The sequence below is a fragment of the Anabrus simplex genome, chromosome 1 (genome assembly GCF_040414725.1).
Source record: "Anabrus simplex isolate iqAnaSimp1 chromosome 1, ASM4041472v1, whole genome shotgun sequence".
Classification (NCBI taxonomy): Eukaryota; Metazoa; Arthropoda; class Insecta; order Orthoptera; family Tettigoniidae; genus Anabrus; species Anabrus simplex.
The window spans coordinates 14,452,062-14,472,305 of record NC_090265.1 but is presented as its reverse complement, the minus strand read 5'-3'; the positions used below and the strand labels follow the sequence as shown (position 1 = coordinate 14,472,305).

The window sequence follows — 20,244 nt, the reverse complement described above, 5'->3', positions numbered from 1 at the left end:
AACCTTGGACAACTTCACCGTTAACCCTGCCTTACGAAGGCGACTCAGGACCTCTTTCAGATAATCTAGGTGTTCTTCAAAGGTCTCAGAAAATACGACATCATCCAGATGATGATATAAATACTCAAATTTGATGTCAGAGAAAACTATCTAGCAGTCTCGTAAGCACAGCTGTTCCCGTGGGGAGCCCGAAAGGCACGCGGTTGTATTCGTACAAGTTCCAATCTGTGGCAAAAGCTGTCAGGTGTTTAGATTCCTCTGCTAGCGGTATCTGATTATAAGCCTGATTAAGATCTAAGATGGTAAAGAACTTAGCCTTTCGAAACCATGAGAAACAAGAGTGAAGGTCTGGAAGGGGCACCGATTGTAACACAGGCCTGAAACCACCTTGGGGTTTCGGGACAAGAAAAATAGACGATGAATACGCCGACTTAGAGGGGCCTAATTATGCCGTCTTTCAACATCTGATCTATGATTTCCTTCAACGCCTTCAATTAGGTGGAGACAGCCTATAAGGCGGAAACAGGACTGGAATCGAATCCGTAACCTCAATCTTGTGTTCAATGAGGTCAGTAACGCCAAGAGTATCAGAGAAAACATCTGGAAATGACTGACACAACTTACGAATACTCTCTGCCTGCTCCTCAGGTAGATGTCTAAGATCTAACAACATCTCATCCTGGGTAGGCGAAATAGATGAACATGATACAGAACTACATGATAACAAGGGGATTTTGAAATTACTGACAAATTTGAAAGTGCACGACTTGCACTGAATGTCGAGCACAAGACCGGTGTGTGACATGAAATCCGCTCCTAGTATAACGGGACAAGACAAGTGCTTAGCCACAAACAGTTTAACTTTCCAAGTAAATTTGGCAATTCTAATTTTTGCATACAGAAAACCTACAATTTCTAATGGAGAGGAGTTTGCCGAAACGCAATGAACCAAAGACGAACAATAATCAGGAAGTTTACACACAGATTTTAATTTGGAATACCATTCAGCCGAAATAATAGAACAAACACTTCCTGAGTCTAAAAGAGCAGTTACAGGCTCATTATTCAATTCAATTTTGAGAAATGGTACATGTGCGGGGGTATGCGCCGCAATCCTAAGACATTCCTTGGGACCTTCAAAAGGTAAATTCGAAGACTGAGTTTTCCCTGAGATTTCGGCTGGTTTACATGGGGCTGAGCCTCGGGAAGATGGGTTAGCCGACTCAGCCGAAGCCACTAGTCACTTATGATTGTTGGTGGAAGTTGCATCTGAAGTTGAGCAGGAGGGAGTGCTATTAGAATTCGGGCAATTCTTGGCGATATGGGGAAAAGCGCCGCATTTAAAACAGCCTTGGGTTGACCCTGCTCCCTTGTTTGTCCTATTGGATTTAATCAAGAGGCACTTGTTTCGAAGGTGGTCGGGTGACCCACAAGCATAACATTTGCGGGGTGTTACGGTTCGACGGGTGGAGGTCGAAAATTACTAGAAGATGGAGGGGGTTCTTTCGCGACACGTAAGGTGTCGGCGTATCTAACCCCTTCGGCTGAAACAGCCATAGCTTCCAACTCAGCAAAGTTTTGCGGGCGCGACGCAAAGCACAAATATGACCTGTAAGAAGGGGAAATTCCTTCCACAATAGCCTGTACAATTTGATCTTCTGGAAAATGGAGTGCAAATACTCTAGTATAGAACTTAATATCTTGGATGAAGTCTGCAAGATTTTCATCCAGCCGCTGTACTCGGTAATAGTACTTCTGGATTAGTGATGACCTAGCTCGAGCCGGAATAAAATTAGCTAACAGATGGGCGTGGAAGTCTTCGATAGATGATTGTTCGGCAATTGCTCTAACTATTTTGTCAGATAGAACACCAATTGAATAGGGAAAAATAATCTGCAGAATTTGACACGAGGAAAGAGAAAAAACAAGAGCCTGATCTTGGAATTCAACAAAAAACCTTAAGAATGAAATAACGTCACTGGTAGAGTTAACATAAAACTTAGAAATACGTCTGAGCAACATTGCTAAAGGATGGGGTAAACTGCTGAAGCCAGGTGACGTAGTAGGAAGGGGCCTAAGTGGCGGAGAAGCATATTCAGAAGGTGCATTATTCAACACAAAGGGAGGAATGGAGGTGCGACGAACGGACTCAGTGTCTAATGGAACAGAAGCTTGTCGGACTTCAACAGTTTTTGTACTTTCTTCCCCCGTGGGAGAACGCTCCTCGCTGACAACGTTTACCAGAGTGGGTTGGTCGGTTTTGGGGGGGACTGCCCCAGTTAACAAAAGGCTAACCTTACTGGACAATTCAGGAAGGTTTTCCAGAACTGCACTAGCTTCCTTCCTTTGACTCTCGTTTAATTTAAGAGACAATAGATCAGTGACCCTATTGTAAAAATGAAACAATCTAGCTTGCCACGTTTAAGTTGATTTGGAGAAGGATCTTCTTAAAAAAGTAACTACAGATGCTAGCTCAGTAGTATCATCCGCGATCGTGGAGAGCGCATCGTCAATCTCTTTCCCTCCCAAAGTGGGGACGGAAATAGGCAAATCAAGGGAATCTTTAAGTTTGTTGGTATCTACTGCAACCGTGCCTCCAGATTGCACATTTCTAATTGTTAATTCATAAATCAATTCCTCCTTGCGCAAATAGCCGGGATGGAGGACATCGCGAGGGCCGGACATAATGACAGAACTTTACAAATTTAGAAAATAGAAAAATTCCAGCGACGGAGAAAATTGTTGGAGTTCGGAACAAAAGCAATGTTTAGCCGTCAAAGGGGGCTAAATTGAGACCCATTAAACCACGATCTGCTACCACTTGTTACGGTTTTATCAGTGGTAGTCCGAGGTGAAAGAAGGTGCGGAATAGGTCTCAACTACAAAATTAATTTTAATTTAAAACTTTAATAAAGGTTATATTTTCTTTTCAAAATCAATAAATAACAGATAACGACATTTAACAATTTCCACTAGGTGAAATAACAACGAAAGGCAGGTACAAAATAATTTTACCCATTCAGGGGTTTTTTACAAGGTTTTGGGCTGCGAGCCCCACAGTCACAATCCTTGAGCTATTAGCCCAACTTTACCAAGTTACAAAATTGAACAAAGGGGCAGAAAACCCCATCATGCCAAGGAGCACTTGCTCCTAATTACAATGTTAAGCCTCCTAGAGGCACACACAGATCAAATTTAGGAAAGAGCAGACCTGCTCTCAATAATTCAAGCCTATCAGGAGGCCATAAGCAGACCTTACACTCAACTGCCCTTAAGGCATACTTATAAATAGACAGGGGCAACTTGTACCCATTCTACTGGGCCTAAAATGAAAAAATAATAGATTAATTTAAACGGCCCTAAATACAAGGGGAATGGAGGCGAGAACTTGCACTCCAAAATACACTTATTAAAACCTAAGAGGCACTAGGCCGATAATACAGGGGCTAATCCCAATCTATGGAGGTGACTCGTATGAGGAAATTTAACACATTAAGGAAGCGTAGAAACAGTTATGAAAACGTAGTCACCTCAATTTCAAGATGAAGGGGAGCTCGAGAGGGTAAAGCACTCTCTATCCCCGCTTTACAGTAAAAGAGATTTGTAGTTTTTACATAGACTGAAAAGGAATTTACATTTTAAAGTGGTAGGTTACATATTAAAGGTTTCGAACCCTCCCCGAGAGTTAAACTGCTGAGCTAGCACGAAATAAAGATGTTAAAAGGCCATTACCTTGTTGAAGATCTGCTGTCTGAAGAATGAGGCACTTTCCGCCCCCTGCTACATATTCACACACTGAGTTAGATGTTATACTAGTGGCCCCGAGACAAGAAAATCAGCAGTTTTTATCCTCTCGTGGAAAATTCGAGACCTTTCAAGAATGAGTAGACACACCCCCTCAACTTTATTGGATAGCTTAGAGCTACATATCCATATCGAAGAAGACATACATGATTGGCTGAGAATTAATTAAATTCGGGATTGGCTAAGTTCAAACCTGGTGGAAGGAAGGATTAATATTGCCAACCCGAGAATAAAAGAACAAAATTTAGTAAAGACAACAACTTTTGAATACAAAATTTCTTCAAGAAGGTTCATTCCTTTGCACCAGAGTGCATGACCATAGTTTTTTGTAGAGACATCTCTTAGAGAATGTCCACACTTCTTGATTATTGAAACAAAAGCAAATGGAAAACACACAGAGACATCTTCTGATAAACAGTAGAGTTAGTTCGGTTTTTAAAGTTCAGGGTTTCTCTTGTACAGTAGATTAAATTGGCGCAAGATTTGAACTTGCGTCGTAGAGGTGTACCGCCCGGTACAAAATAATAATGTTATTTGTTTTACGTCCCACTAACTACTTTTTAAGGTCTTCGGAGACGCCGAGGTGCCGGAATTTAGTCCCACAGGAGTTCTTTTACGTGCCAGTAAATCTACCGACACGGGGCTGTCGTATTTGAGCACCTTCAAATACCACCGGACTGAGCCAGGATCGAACCTGCCAAGTTGGGGTTAGAAGGCCAGCGCCTTAACCCTCTGAGCCACTCAGCCCGGCCCCGGTAAAAAAACCATAGATTTTATTTTAATTCATTATTGACCGCATCACGGTCAGGAGTGTATTCACATGTAATATAGTGTCATGTTAGAGTAAGGTTAGTTTCCGAACGGCGCTAGACTTGACTAGCAGATCATTATAAATCATTACTGATTTTTACAATTCAGGCAATGATTCAAAATTTAAAAGGCTCACAGTTTTGATGTTTCCCTTTTTCTTATGAAAGTTAATTATGTTTATGATATGTCAGGACTCCATTTAAATATCGTTATACGTGAGATAAATGGCATAAAACAGATTTATGTAGGAAGACTTGAATTGGTATAAATGTTACTGAGCACCAATTTCAAGTTATTTAATAAAACGAGGTTGAGATGTTGTAAATTAAAATATTAACGTATTTCAGGGCAGGATATTCCCAACTTCATCGTTGTCTTAGTGTTGTTGTCATATTGGAGTGATTTATTGTGAAGTTTTAGGCGTGAGTCAGCATTTAAGTTCTACTAAGATGCGAATTTAAATAGTTTTTATGGTCAACATATTTTCTAAAATTTGTGAAGTGAAAAGCATGTAGGGGTAAATAATCGTATTAATTCGTGTGCGGCGGAATGAGAGGCCGATAGGCCCTTTATACTCTCAAGAAAGTTTATGTCAGACGACGGTGGGGAGCAACCCCAGGACGAACTAGTAGATGGACAGAGAGAGGTGAAAGCTCTCACGTTAGAGTACTTAGTGCTAGCTTTGGCTCCGAATAATGTTTCGATCGAACATAAGATAGATCAAATAAAGGCCGCGAGTGATTCACTTGAGCATAAAGTCGACAAAATGCAGGCCGCGAGTGATTCGCTTGAGCGTAAAGTCGACAGAGTACAGGCCGCGTGTGAATTAAATAGACTAGAACTACAGACACAAATTAAGACACTTCAGGCCGCGAGCGTGGCGATGTGACAGTAACTAAGGGACAAATTGACACAAGTCCAGGAGGCATGTCACTTCGCGAAAGACGAGTTAAAAGGGTACGTGGACTCGTATATTATTAGCATAAACGAGAAGGTTGATCGATTTAGAGACGAGACGCAGATTGAGCGGACGGAAATAAAAGAAAAATTGAATGCTAGTGTTCAAGAGATTGCCGCTCAGAGATTAACTTATAAACAGGATATTAAGACACACATAGAAGACGTGCGCGATGAACGTCGGAAAGAAAATGACAACATTCGGGGACATATGCAAGAGAAATGTGCACAGATGGTTGGTACCTTGGATAGGCATGGCAAGGGCATGAACGAGTTACGTGGGGAAGCTGCCCGTACCCTCGTATTAGTAGCAGGGTTGAAGAACAAAGTCGAGTTGTGACAGTAAATTTAGAGGACCGTAGCCAAAGAATAACTCAATGTGAAGAAGCGAAATTAGCGTTATTGCAGCGACCGGAAGTTTTGATGGAACAGGGCCAGTCGTTTGTCGACATGGAATTCCGAATGGTCGAGCAATTTAAGGCATATACTAGGCAATTTCCGGCACCAAGGAAATGTGTAATGTCAATACCGTAGGGCTGGACGAAATTCGGAAGGACTTGGAAATTGTTAAGGCTAGGCTGGAACAATCGGTGTCTATCCAAGACTTTAATTTCCAGTACCGCGTGGTCAAACCCCAGGATAACTAGGGAGTACATACGAAAGAGGGTCTATCACTAGCTGATACAAACGGCTTTACATTTGAAACAAGAGATGGGTCATCTACCTTGTCGAATGCCATTCCAACATCGGTGGTACATGTCATTAAGGTGTCAGATGACAAACCACCTAGGTTTGATGCCCATGGGCATATAACACGGAAGGATTTCATTCGTGAGATTACAAATTACATCAATGAAAACAAGATCCCAGTAGAACGAGTTACGAACGGTCAAAAAATTCCTAGGCGGAGCACCTGCGGTATGGTTCTGGGCATTCCAGTAAACGTTTGAGGACTTTGAGGGATTTCGATAACCGTTCCTTCGAAAATTTTGGAGTATTGAGGAACAACAGGATTTAAGGTTGGAATTGTACCCTAGACGGTATTCGACGTCATTTCTAACGAAATACTCAGACTACTTTGTGGCACTATTTCACAAATTGCGCAAGCTTGATGACCCAGTGAGTGAAACTCAGGTAATTATCGCCATCGGCAAGCAGTTACCGTTCGAGGTCCAGCGGATGATGATCGCGTCAAATGTCCAGACGGCTGTGCAGGCGGAGGCTATGTTGCGCCAATTGGATCAGACGAGCCATCATTCGAACCAAAGACAACCTAGGCACAGGGAGCAACAAATCAATAACGTGGAACGAACGATCGAAACCAAGACCACCGTTATGAGGAACCAGGGAACAAGTACTGATTCGGAACCCCGTCGATCGTATAACCCAGAATAGAGGCTGCAACAGTGGATTAGACCGAGAAATTTTGCGGAAAGCAACCGGAAAACCGACAGAGGTCAATTCCGAGGTGACAGGGGATACCGTTGATATCATAGAAATAATTAAAGGCCGTATCCGACCAGGAACCAAGGGAACCAGAGGTATTACCAGGGAGGATCTCGTCAAGAGAAGGATGGCCGATACCAGGAATCTAGGCGGCACATTGAGGAGTTGAATAAGAGGAAACGGAAGGAGGCAATCCATGATCGAAGACGCGAAGATGAAGTGACGGGAGCAGAGAGCCTGCAATTCCATCGAGCAAGAAAGGAGGGCGGTGACCTGAACCCGAATGCACCATCGTTCAATTCTGAACGACACGGGGCTAAAAAAACGCCGATTATTAGGAGTGGACTATTGCAGAGGTCGATACCAGGGTCGTGACGTCTGACGAATTGATTGACGGTCCCGAAACCCAAGTATCTAAGTAAATTTAGCGACTACCAGTAATATATACTACGGTCAGCTACGTGCGGGTATGATCACTCATTGATACAGGAGCGAGCGTATCTGTAGTATCCCAAACTCTAGTCAATGAATTGAAATCTAAATTAAACATCTCGATTATCCCGGTTTCAAATTTGAAGATTCATCACGCCGGATAAATCTGTAGTCTGTAAGAACCAGGCATTGTTGGACATTGAAACTGGCAATTCTAATTTTGCTCATGCGTTCATTATCATGAGCAAAATAAATTACAACTTGATCCTAGGGACAGTTTTCATGACGGAATTCCATGCTGTCATCAATATGGGAGATAACTTTGTGAGATTTAAGCACAAGGAAGGTATTGAAGATACGACCATGAACCCCCAGTTTTAAATTGGAGAGGACGAAGAAATTTGGAACACCGAAGTCATGAAAGAAAACACACTCAGTAAGGACGGGAACGCCGTGAGTGAGACGGATGATCAGGTGACCTATGACGACTACGAGCTGTTTTCTGCGGATTTGCAGGAAGGGGAAGTCAACTGCGGGAAAGCCATTGCGGATAAAGTCAACGAAGCTGTAATAGGTCCAGAGGAGAATATAATTCTATCTGATAGTTTAGCAAGGCATAGGGATACATTTGGCTCAAAACCTGGAAAAAAAGAAAATTTTGAATATGAAGTGAATGTAAATGAATGGTCTCCGTACAAAAAGAAACTATATCCCATTGCCGAGAAATTCTGTCCCCAAGTCCGAGAAGCTATCAGAGAGATGGATGCAAGTGGACTGATTTCGAAGTCGCCAACGCCATTCTTAAACCCGTTGGTGGTGGTAAAGAAACCGGACGGTTCCGTGCACATTTGTCTAGACGCACGGGCTATCAACGAGAGATTGGTTCCCGAGTATGAGCAGGCTCCGCCCATGAAAGGAAATTTGAAAGGATTTAGAGACATGCAATACTTTACAAATTTTGACCTGACGTCGTCATTCCGCCACATATTGTTATAAGCTAGATCTAAGATGTTGACGGGATTCCTATTCGATCAGCAGACTTACGATTTAATCGGTTCCCGTTCAGTATCAAGAACGCTGGTTCAGTACTGATTCGAGCTCTTGACCGGAACTTGAGTCCATAGGTCAAAGAGGCGACAATTAACTACGTGGATGACAGCCTGGTAGCTACAAAGACACTTGCGGAACACTTGGAAAATATTAATGAGGTCCTAAATGATTTAGGAAAAAATAACTTCAAAGTCAAGCTATCGAAATCCCATTTTTGTCAGGAGGTGCTATTTTAGGGTAACCTTGCGGATGGAGAAGGCGTGGGCCAAACCCAGTCAAAATTGAGGCAATTAGGATGTTTCCTAAGCCTACAAAAATCACACATGTTCGGCAATTCCTTGGAAAGTGTCAGTTCTTCGCTGATCATCACCCAGATTATACGACCGTTGTAGCACCATTGCAGGACCTCCTCAGGAAAAATAATCGATGGAAGTGGGACCATACCTCTGACAAGGCGTTCGCTCAAACCAAGCAGCGATTGTTGCATAACGTTAAGCTCGGGTACCCTAACTTCAGTCTCAAATTCATAATTCAGACAGATGCCTCAACCATAGGCATAGGAGCCGTTTTACTTCAGGAAAACCCCGCTGATCCAAGCATTAAGACCTATATTGCCTTCATGAGCCGGAAATTGCGGAAGCATGAGGTGAAATACACCATCACGGAATTAGAGATGTTGTCTATCGTTAGCGCTTTGCAGTATTGGAAAAGATTGTGCCGGGATGTACTGAGATCATATGACGTTTGCCAGAGGATCAATCCTAATCCGTATCTGCTTAAGCCATCTACGCGCCCATTATTACTTACTGAAACCCCCCGAAATATTCGCAACTGGACCTATATTGGCCCCTCCCGAAGGCACGTAGGGGAAACAAATTCATCCTCGTTAGTTTAAATGTATTTTGTAAATTGGTAGCCTTGTATCCTTTGCAGAAAGGAAGCTCTAAATCCGTGCTAAGAGGAATCACTTCACACATTATTCCACAGATGGGAAAGCCTAAAACGATCCTCACTGATCATGGAAATCAGTTCACATCTGTTGCGCTCGCAAATCAATTACGGCAATTAGATATTCAGCATGTACTTATTTCGATTCGCCATCCCGAATCGAACCCATCAGAGAGAATTATGCGAGAATTTGCCAAATTCTCAGTTATCTATTGTTCCGAAGCACATTGGCGGTGGATTGACGTGGTGGCTATTATCGCTCAGTGTGTTAACACCAAGATTCACGAAGTCACGGGTCAGATACCTGAGGTCGTCCATTATAACAGATATTCGACCAGGCCGCGGCACGATGCTGTCGCATGTCCTTCAGATCCACGAGTATCAAGCGAGATCTGCATTAGAAAGACACGGGAACATTTGGAAGCACAAGCAGAACGCTGACCGAGAAGACTCAGAAACAAGCGATTCCACCGTCCATTGAGGGTTGGCGAGCTGGTGTTAGTGAAGAAGCCCAGTGTTTCTAACCCAGAGCACAAAGTGTACCACAAGTTTTGTAAATTGTTCATTGGCCCTTTCAAGACCATACAAAATTATGACAACAATGCTTATAAGGTGGATGGAAGTTCAGAGAGTGTGTATGACGCTGCTAATTTAAAGTTATACCACACACCAGCAGATCGAAGAGGATGATGAAGAAGACGGAAGGAAAGAAGAAGTCCAAGTAATTCGAACACCAGTTGAAGCAAGGCCGTGTCCGAAATGTAGAGAAATTGATAGTGACGTGCAGGAATTTGTCGACATGATCCATCTGATCCAAAGGCAAAACGATGAATTAAGAACAAGAAATCAGATGTTGAGGGATGAAAACAACAGCCGTCGCAAAGGAGAGGAGCCGATATCAAATCAAGAAGAGGGTGATGTGGATAGGTGATAAAAATCTCATGATGCTTACAAGATTTTTTGTCTGGGCACGAGGAAAATATACCCGGGTGATAGGGAACGTAATTTAATCATGATTTAAGATCCGGAGGAGAATATGGTACGCATATCGAAATGGAGAGAATCGGGTAACAATATTCTGGCCGAAGGAGTGTGGAAACTGGAGCTGGCTGTGCGACTGGGTGGAGCCATGGAGATTAGTCTGTCACAATGGCCAGAGTTGCTCATCCCAGTATGGGGCCTATTAATTTACCGACCAGAAGATAAGTATGTCTCCAAATATGCTTCGCACAATAAGAGAAAGGAGAGCTCGGAACAATATCATAGGTTACAACATTAGCGCTGCGAAGATGTATTTCTGTCAGTCGGAAGTTTCCCTGACGTCACGCATGCTTGGAACTGGAGAATGAAAAAGACCAGCGCCTCAGGGCGACTATGTGTTAAGTTGTCACGGAGAAAGATTCAAATAAACCGCTTGTTCTAGCCCAATCACAAAATTCATGTGGCCAGCCACGAATACCATCTTGAAAGAGATGAAATGGAATATCAATTACTTCCGAAAGTAATCATAAATCAAATATTGCAATTATATGAATTAAAATACGGAAATTTTTAGATGTCATGCGTAGAAGAATAAGAAATAATAAGCTGCAAATTTAAGAAATTGAAGAATGAAATTCCTGGAACTGGGGCATCTCGAACGCTATTGGCCGGAACATGACCACGCCGTGAGAGACGGTACTTAACCCGCGAAATATTGCAGAGAGATATCTGCTAATATCTCGGAAATCTGCGATCGTTAGTGGATCATATTAAACCAGGTGTATGTTCCAGACGAGGGGATTAATTTGGTATAAATTATACGTGCTATTCGGACGGCCAGTGCCGATTTGTGAAAACCACCCCCTCTCCCCAAGTTAATCCATCAGTAAGGCTCTCCATCAATAAATACGAGTGAAAGTAACGAACCATACTCTCAATTGTATTCGGATCTCGGGCGAAGTGACGCGTTACTCTAAGTCAGGTGGTTGCGCCCCAGTCACCCCCGTGTCGAGTGAAGTTTAGATCAAGCCAGATCATGTTACGGTCTGAGCCTACGATTTGTATATTGTGAATCCAAGTAGAGATGTAGGGTAGCAGAAAGTGATCAGCTATCTTCTTCAAAGTAACTGTGATAGCAGGAATATTAAATTCTGTGACGGACAGTCAATGGAAGTTGTAGTGAATGATGATAGCAGTCGGTAATTTTGCCTGTACCGTACGAAGCTGAGATAAACCACGTGGACCGCCGTTAATATGAACACATCAAGAGTGCTTCTTGATAATAATTTGAACGTGCCGTGTCGGAGATCGTCAAACGCGCCGGGCGATTTAGTCGACACTCCGTCGTTTCTGTCCCAGTCCTTTGTGCAGGAAAGGACTAAGATTAATTAGTGTATATAAAATTGTTGGGTCTTAGGCACTTCAGTGTTATCACAAGTTAGAATTAAAATATCAATGTGTCAGTGTTAACATATCAAAATATCAAATCAGTGTTGTAATGGCGGAACGCCGTGTAATCAAATGTGAATGTGAAATGAAACCAGCCACCATGCAAGAGTAAGACGGATGAGGGCCAGATGGGCCTCTTTTCCGTAAAATACGACCAAGGATACCAACCCAAATGATGAGTACCATATGTAAATTATTAAGGAAATGTTACCGTGATTGGGAGGGAAAAAGCATTATATTTGACTTGGTTATTTCATGTAACAAATGGATCGCTTCCCGAATCCATTATAAATTTAGGATAAACGGACGTAATTAAAATGTGGTAATGTAAATGTCGACTCAGATTCAAATATATATTTACTTCGTTGTACTTATTTTATCGTAGGTGTGGGGTAGTGACTTAATTCATGCATGTATTATAACATTAATCTAGTCGAGCTTTTCTCGATATTGACTTTGTGTATAGCGTTCGAACTGAACCAGAGTTTGCTTTTTTATGTCAGTCACTTGATGACAATTTGTGTGATAATTTCTATTGAAAATCCAGCCACATTCAATGCCAGTGTTTTCCGTTGTGCTAATTTATTTGTAAATTTACGTTGATAAAATTCTGTAGGGAATGTCACGAAATAACAATAATAATAATAATAATAATAATAATAATAATAATAATAATAATAATAAATGAAATATCGTATTCAAATGTGAACAGTGCTAAACCTTAAAATTTAAACGGATAATATGCTAAAACAAACGGAAATCGTTAATGACAGAATAGATTTTCTAATTGGACTTAAAAATATGGAGATAATTAAAATTTTTGAAATAATAATTATGAGTAATAATACAGGCGATAACAAACCCTAAATACTAGTGATTGTGTTGTTTACATTGCGGTTCTAATATATCATAATTAAACGTCAGATATTTAATCTGCAATTATTGGCAGGACCGTATACGCTTAATTGTTATGTATTCATGACTGTCAAATTTAGGCGAATATAAAGTCACGCTTTTGCGTTTATTTGTGGAGAATGACCTCAGAAGTAGATCAAATGTGAAGAGGGACATTGTAAAAATCATGCAGTCAGGATATAAATATATCGTACTATGTCGTCGATGAGATATGTCAGTTGAAAACTCTGTGATTAATAATTGAATAAAAGTATGTTGAGAGATGAAGAGAGATGAATTCAGTATAGGAACACTTACTGTATATTGAAACTGTGTTAAAAATAATGTGATACGAAGAAATCTATGAAACTAATGATAAACACAGAGAATATGGGTGTACGAATATGGGCAATGTAAACAGAGTAAGATTGAATTACGTAGAGGAGAGGATTCGAACCCGTAGTAGTACGTACGGAATAGATGGACTGCGCACGTAGTCACTTGAAGTACTACGGACCCAAAGACTAAAGAGGTTGAGAGTCCCCATAAATGAACGAATGGTGATGATTAAGAATGACGAGTGATGATAATCATGAAAATCGTAATAATAATAATAATAATAATAATAATAATAATAATAATAATAATAACAATAACATATCTAAATTTGTACCGTGTTAAATGAAGGGACAATGATAAATACGTTAAGGAGAACTAGAACTGATGCTTTAAAACCAATAATAATGTTATGTCGGTGATAAATCGTAGCGATCAAAAGCAATAATAATAATAATGTTATTTGTTTTATGTCCCACTAACTACTTTTTAAGGTCTTCGGAGACGCCGAGGTGCTTGAATTTAGTCCCACAGGAGTTCTTTTATGTGCCAGTAAATCTACCGACACGGGGCTGTCGTATTTGAGCACCTTCAAATACCACCGGACTGAGCCAGGATCGAACCTGCCAAGTTGGGGTTAGAAGGCCAGCACCTTAACCTCCTGAGCCAATCAGCCTGGCTTATCGCAATAATAATAACAATCTTTGGATATTGAATGCCTGTACACGCAACCGGTATACTGAGCCGTATGCGGACATGACCGAGTCATAACCCAAATAATAATAATGAGATAATAAGAGTAATATAATAATAATAATAATAATTGTGATAACATCTGTATATTGCGTCCAGTAATAATAATGATAATAATCATGATATGACAGGTTCTGCAATCGTAATTAACAATAAAAATTATAATTAAAAATAATATGCGACCGAAGCAGGTTAACATTACGCGGATGTGATTCGTTTGATTACGCTGATTGACGTAAATGGTAACATCATGGAAAAATAATAATTCTAATCATAAATTATTAACGATGATATCCCTCAGCTTAAGACTTTGAACAAACATAATAATCAGTTGTCGACCCGTAACAAGACGACTTGCCATGCGTCAAGTTACTGTAAGACCCGGCTTGTTCATATATGCTGAGACTTTTGATTAGATAACATAAAATATGAATCAACTCCCCTGAGGTCAATGCTAGTCTGGGACACAGAGGGGTGGACGGGTGCACTAGCGTGACATAACCTGTTCACGGTCCTAAATTGCCACAGCTCATAAATCTCATATCTTGTTCTGCTCAACACAACTAAGGTTAAGTTATAAGGAGATTTCCATCTTCCAATACTTATCAATTTCTTATGATAGTCTTATTGTTTACTTGGCATATAATCTAGCTTAATCTCTAAGTGTATACTAAATAGGATATGTTTCGTTCTGATTATGGAACATCCTGAACTAAAAGATTTGACAAAAATAGCAGGACAATTAAAACTCATGTAATGATAATGGTGATAAAATAAAATATTCATTCATGATGGGTTAAAATTTCCAAAAAATCAATGTCCATGTGACAAAGTAAAATTGGCGTAAGGGGTCATTATTATGCAGGAAACATGCATGCTTGTTGATCTTGAAGATAAGTATGATATAAAAGATTTTCGTAAAAATATGGTTGTCGGGGGAACGCTTGAAAAACAACTGCAGTTGTAGTTGAGTTCTGAAGTTAGATTGTTAAAATGAGTCTGAAACAAAAAGAACTTGAGTAAGGAGGGAGATGTTTTAAAGGAGAAAACCTTATAAGTATGTATGTTACTGAGGCATATAAGGATAATGGAACTGTTTACCTAATAGTCGTGTTGCCATGATCACAACCTTAATCAACAGTAGCATTTTTCTCCCAAAGATACATCATTTAGAAATAAATATTTAAGTGTACCTAAGTGCCTTCAAATATAAACTGTCAAGCAAGAACCGCTATGAAGTTTTAAAGACATAACACAAATGTAAAAACGTCATTTTATGTAAATAACCGTGTAGTTATCATAATTCCTTTAATTTTATAAGCCATTTCATGTAATATTTGAAGTTTAACCTAATGTTGAATCTACCAAATTAATTTTAATGTTAACAGCAATACGGCTGAAGATGCCTACTATATTACAGGCTAAATATGTTCTGTTATCTTAACATGTTTCATCAATTTTGGTCCGTAATAAATCCCAGTTTATTGAAAAGGTGGACATGTACGAGGTAATTCTATCACGAGCTTACAAAAACACAGTGTTATTAAATGCACAAGGCTCATGTAAATAAATACCTTTTATGATGAAACTGCACTATCAGATGATGTTTATTTTAACACCCCGTGAACAGATCAAGTATGTTGAATATATTTCAGATTCAATTTCTACACATATCATAATTCAGAATCATAGACAACTGTACCATTAATGGTAGTAATCCTCAGCACAATTTCCCTTTAATGTCCAATTTGCAAGTGACAAGCACAACAAACAAGTGGAAATTCAGTTACGATCGATCTACTCCTTAGAGTGACAATGACATATCACTGAGCGTATTCATATGTGATAACAATCAGTTGAGAAGAAGTGCAAGATAACACCATATTATATTCACATTTCATAAATTTCCAATATCAAATGTGTTGAGATTTAGAAAAGATGCATACATTTTCTCAGAGTTAAGTGAGTCACTCCACTTATGAGCAGCTATGTGTCTACTGGGAGACCATAGCAAATTCCAGAACATATCTTGAATTCTAAGCTAATGTGCTGCGAAAGAGGTGGGTGGTTGAATTGCACATGACGTTGGGAATATTCGTGCGGGTGTACAAGAAAAATATCCTTCCTTTACATGAACGAATACTAGTGATCTTAAATTACTGCATGCCTCAGTGTGAAAGCCTTTCCACACATTGCATTTAAATAATTCTCTCTGGAATTATGTGTTAATCCTGAAGGTTTGTCCAAAGTGTGGAGGTCTCTTGTACAGTCAGTTAACTCATGGGTATAAAGAGGAACTTGTTGGGCAAACGTATTCTATGGTACAATGGTGCAATCTTTCCCTAGATTTAGTTGAAAGTTGCTTTTGAAATTAAAATTATCTAGCAAACATCCAATACATCCCTGTACAATTTATCATTCCTTCTGAAACGTTATCTAATATGTGTCATCTGAGAGTAAAATTTTGAGAAAACTTACTGCTACAAATTGCTCCCACACATGATGTGTTAAGAGATATTTTAAGTTTCATTTGAGTCGCAATTTCTCTATTAAGAACAACACAACAGTACGGCCTTAATTCAGAGTAAGACAACACGTGGTTGTGTATATTACTATTCTACACATCTGAAAAGTACGGCATATCTCGGGAATGAAGGAAGGATATGTGCTTTGTTATGTCTTCAGTAAGAAAACGCAGAGAGCCTCCGTGGCTCAGGCGGCACGGCGCTGGCCTCTCACCTCTGGGTTCCGTGGTTCAAATCCCGATCAGTCCTTGTGAGACTTGTGCTGGAAAAAGCGGTGCCGGGACAGGTTTTTCTCCGAATACTACGGATTTCCCTGTCATATTTAATTCCAGCAACACTCTTCAATATCATTTCACCTCATGTGTCATCCATTAATCATTGCCCCAGAGGAGTGCGACAGGCTTCGGCAGCGGGCACAATTCCTATACTCGCCGCTAGATGGGGGCTTCATTCATTCCATTCCTAACCCGGTCAAATGACTGGAAACTGGCTGTGGATCCTCAAGAAAATGTAGAATCTCATATTACATATAAAGAGCACGTTCTCGCGAAGGAATTTATATATAATCATTCTAACATGGTTCACTGTTGTACACATTATTGCATTCATCACTTCGAGGCGGTATATCCCCAGAACGAGTAAACATATAGTTACAAGGAGATACTACACGGGAAACATGATGTTGAATGCATCACAACGTTGCAGCTTTATGCCACACTTCCAGAAAACGTGGTTCTCAATTATGTTCTTCAAAGGAATGGCGTGGACTTGGAAAGCGAGTTAACATCCGATACTTAAATGTACGTCCCAAAGCAAACAACCTAATGAAAGTTAGGTAACATAAGTCTTTTTATGGAAACCTTGCAGGAAAACATCCTTTTCCATAGATTACCAGTGTACGATATCGTTGCACAGTGTACTCTCATGTGGGATTGTAGGTGTTCTCGCCGAGAGAACATCTTCCGACATAAATCACAACAAAATGGCCTGATGCCAGAGTGAACAGACATATGCGATTTTAAATATTGTCGCTGACCAAATGTCATATCGCATGTATTACAATGGAATGGTCGATCTCCAGTATGAGTAGAGACATGACTACGAAGACCTTTAAGTCTTGCGAAAGCACGTTTACATATATTACAAAAGTAGGCCTTTACTTTTAAGTGAACTGCTACAATGTGCCTTTTTAGATCATTCTTAGCGGCGAACGTTTTACCGCAGTGAGCACAAGCATATTTCATCTCTTTAGTGTGAGTCAACTCGTGCCTATACAGCGATGTCATCAGCCTGAAGGTAGCAGAGCAAAATCTGCAACAGTGCGGCTTTTCTCCAGTGTGTGTTAACATGTGGATATCGAGACTACCCTTTGTATAATACTTAATGCCGCAAACAGAGCAAAGGTACTGCTTTATACCAGAGTGAAGAACCATATGCCGTTTCAGTGTTAACTTGCAGGAGTACGCTTTACCACATAGAGTACAATAATTTGAGTGAGTAAGCATACGCGTTTTAAACTTATTAATTTCAGTGAATGTCCTACTGCAAACTTCGCATTTATTCGGATCTCCGGTATGGGTTAGTATATGACCATCAAGGCTTTTACGAGTGGCATAAGATCTGTTACACAATTTACAGCAGTACATCTTTACTTTTAAGTGTACAGCTAGAATATGCTTCCTTAAGTCACCCTTCACGGCGCATGTTTTACCACAGTCTGCACACGCATATTCCTTTTCCTTAGTGTGCGTGAACTTGTGTCTCTCCAGCGAACTCTTTTCAGTAAAGGTGGCAGTGCATAACTCACACCAATATGGTCTTTCCCCAGTGTGGGTAACTGTGTGCCGCTTGAGTTTACTCTTAGTACTGAAGTCCTTACCGCAGGAACAGCACTGGTGTCGTTTTATACCAGAGTGACGAACCATATGGCTACTCAGTGATATGCTGCAAGAGAAAGCCCTACCGCAGATGGTACAATAAGTGAAATTTCCTGTAGAGTGAGCTTGCAAATGGTTCGTAAAGTTATTTCTTCGACTGAATGTCCGACTGCAAACTTCACAGCAATACAGCTGACCCTTGGCGACTCCCGCAACATTCTCCACACTGAAATGTACACAAAAGCAATCACGTCTTATGAGAAAGAAAACTAAAATACAAACATCACTATATTATTTTATTATACTTTAGGGATATGGCGACCCCATCGCCCAGTGGGAATCGACTGTAATCAGCTACCCAAGTATCGGAGGGAAAACGAAACCTCGTTGCCAAGGGAGGAAATGCCAACCCAGAATGCTGAACATCTGTGGGTTGTCCTTCTCTGCTTAAGAACCATAGTTGTAAATCAGAGCTCACTCCACCCAAGGTTAACTACTGCTGATAGTCAACCACGGCAAGGTCCTTTAGAAAAGAATTTCACCGACCTGTCCAAGAAAGCAGGAGAAGGCTACATCAGATTTGGTGGGTAGCCACCTAGAAGGTGTCAATGAGTCGGTGCATTTGCGAATACGCATTCTCATGCCAGCACAAAAGACCAGGTTCAAATAAATTCAGATCAACTATGCAGCTCATAATATTTATTCTCTACTGAAAGCAGGATAACTAAAGAACTTGACTGATGAATTAGATAAACAGAAAATTTTAGAAGCAGGACTCCAGACAATGAGCAATACTACAGAAGAACCGTTATGATCTCAAGGCTACGGAACTTACGAGAAATCTGGACTAAGGGTTATGAAACAATGACCCCAATTAGGAACTGGATTAATAGTAAATTTAAAAACAATAGATTTGGCGATTAATATACAAGCCATCTCACCCACAATTCCAACTTTGGAGTTTAAAAACATCCAACAAAATTTATACCATCATACATGCCCATGCCCTTAATAATGAAAAGAATTTTCAAAGACTAGGAAAGAAGTGGAAAAGTTTCGGGATCTCCTTGACCAAACAGTAAAACAAGTAAACATTAACAATGTTATGATCCTGCTAAGGGACTTCAATGCCCAACTCAGAAGAGAAAAGAAAAAACAATATATCAATAGGAAATGGGTTGCACATAAACATACAAATAAGAATGGTCAAAGACTTGTTGAACTCTGCAGAGAACACAAACTGATCTCAAAGACCACATACTTCAAAAGAAACTAAACAAACTTAAAACTAGGAAACACCCTGATTGGAGAAAAGCAGAATGACAGGTGGATCATGTATTTATGGACCAATCCTTCTACAGAGGAAACTACAATGTTAATGTATTATGCGAAGTAGATTCAGGTTCAAATTATTGCATAGTCAAAATCCAAATTAAGTTCACAGCATTAAAAAATAAACCAAAACGCAATAAGCAAAAGAGGAACTTTCATCCACACCAATTAATTAGAAATTATAAATATAGAGAAGTCACATAAAACATAAAACTGACAGCTAACTTCAATGAACTGATCCCAATTCTCAGGCAACAAGCTGCAAATTTAGCCCCAATGAACCCACATAAAAACATGCCTGGTGGACCTCAGAATATGACAAAACTCATGAAGAAAGATATCAGGCATGGTTAATTTCGAAAACACAGAATACAGTGCAGCCACCCCTAAAAATATCAGGTGAAAGTTGACACAAATTATCAGGCAAACCACAGGACAATTACAGAAAGATCTAATCTACTCAACAGAAGAAAATTACCACCAAACTAATTCCAGAGGCTTTTACGAAATGTTTGGAAGATAACTAGAATAAATTGCCCCTCCCATGTTAATGCTGAAAAGTGAGGATGGAAAAAGGCACATAATGGCATGAAAAATGCCGAAATAAACGCAAAAGCATTCATTAAACTTCTGAGTTCTGAAGAACACTA

The 20,244-nt window shown here is 40.2% G+C and overlaps 1 protein-coding gene across 1 annotated transcript in view; it reads right to left on the bottom strand.

Annotated features, from left to right (window-relative positions):
* Nucleotides 1–15,227: 15,227 nt before the first annotated feature.
* Nucleotides 15,228–20,244, bottom strand: part of LOC136859209 (zinc finger protein 84) — an 83,372-nt gene continuing 78,355 nt past the window's right edge. Inside the window, exon 4 of the mRNA XM_067138682.2 lies at nt 15,228–18,488. Coding sequence (XP_066994783.2) covers nt 17,207–18,488 — 1,282 coding nt within the window. The 3' untranslated portion in view covers nt 15,228–17,206. The remainder of the gene's footprint in view (nt 18,489–20,244) is intronic.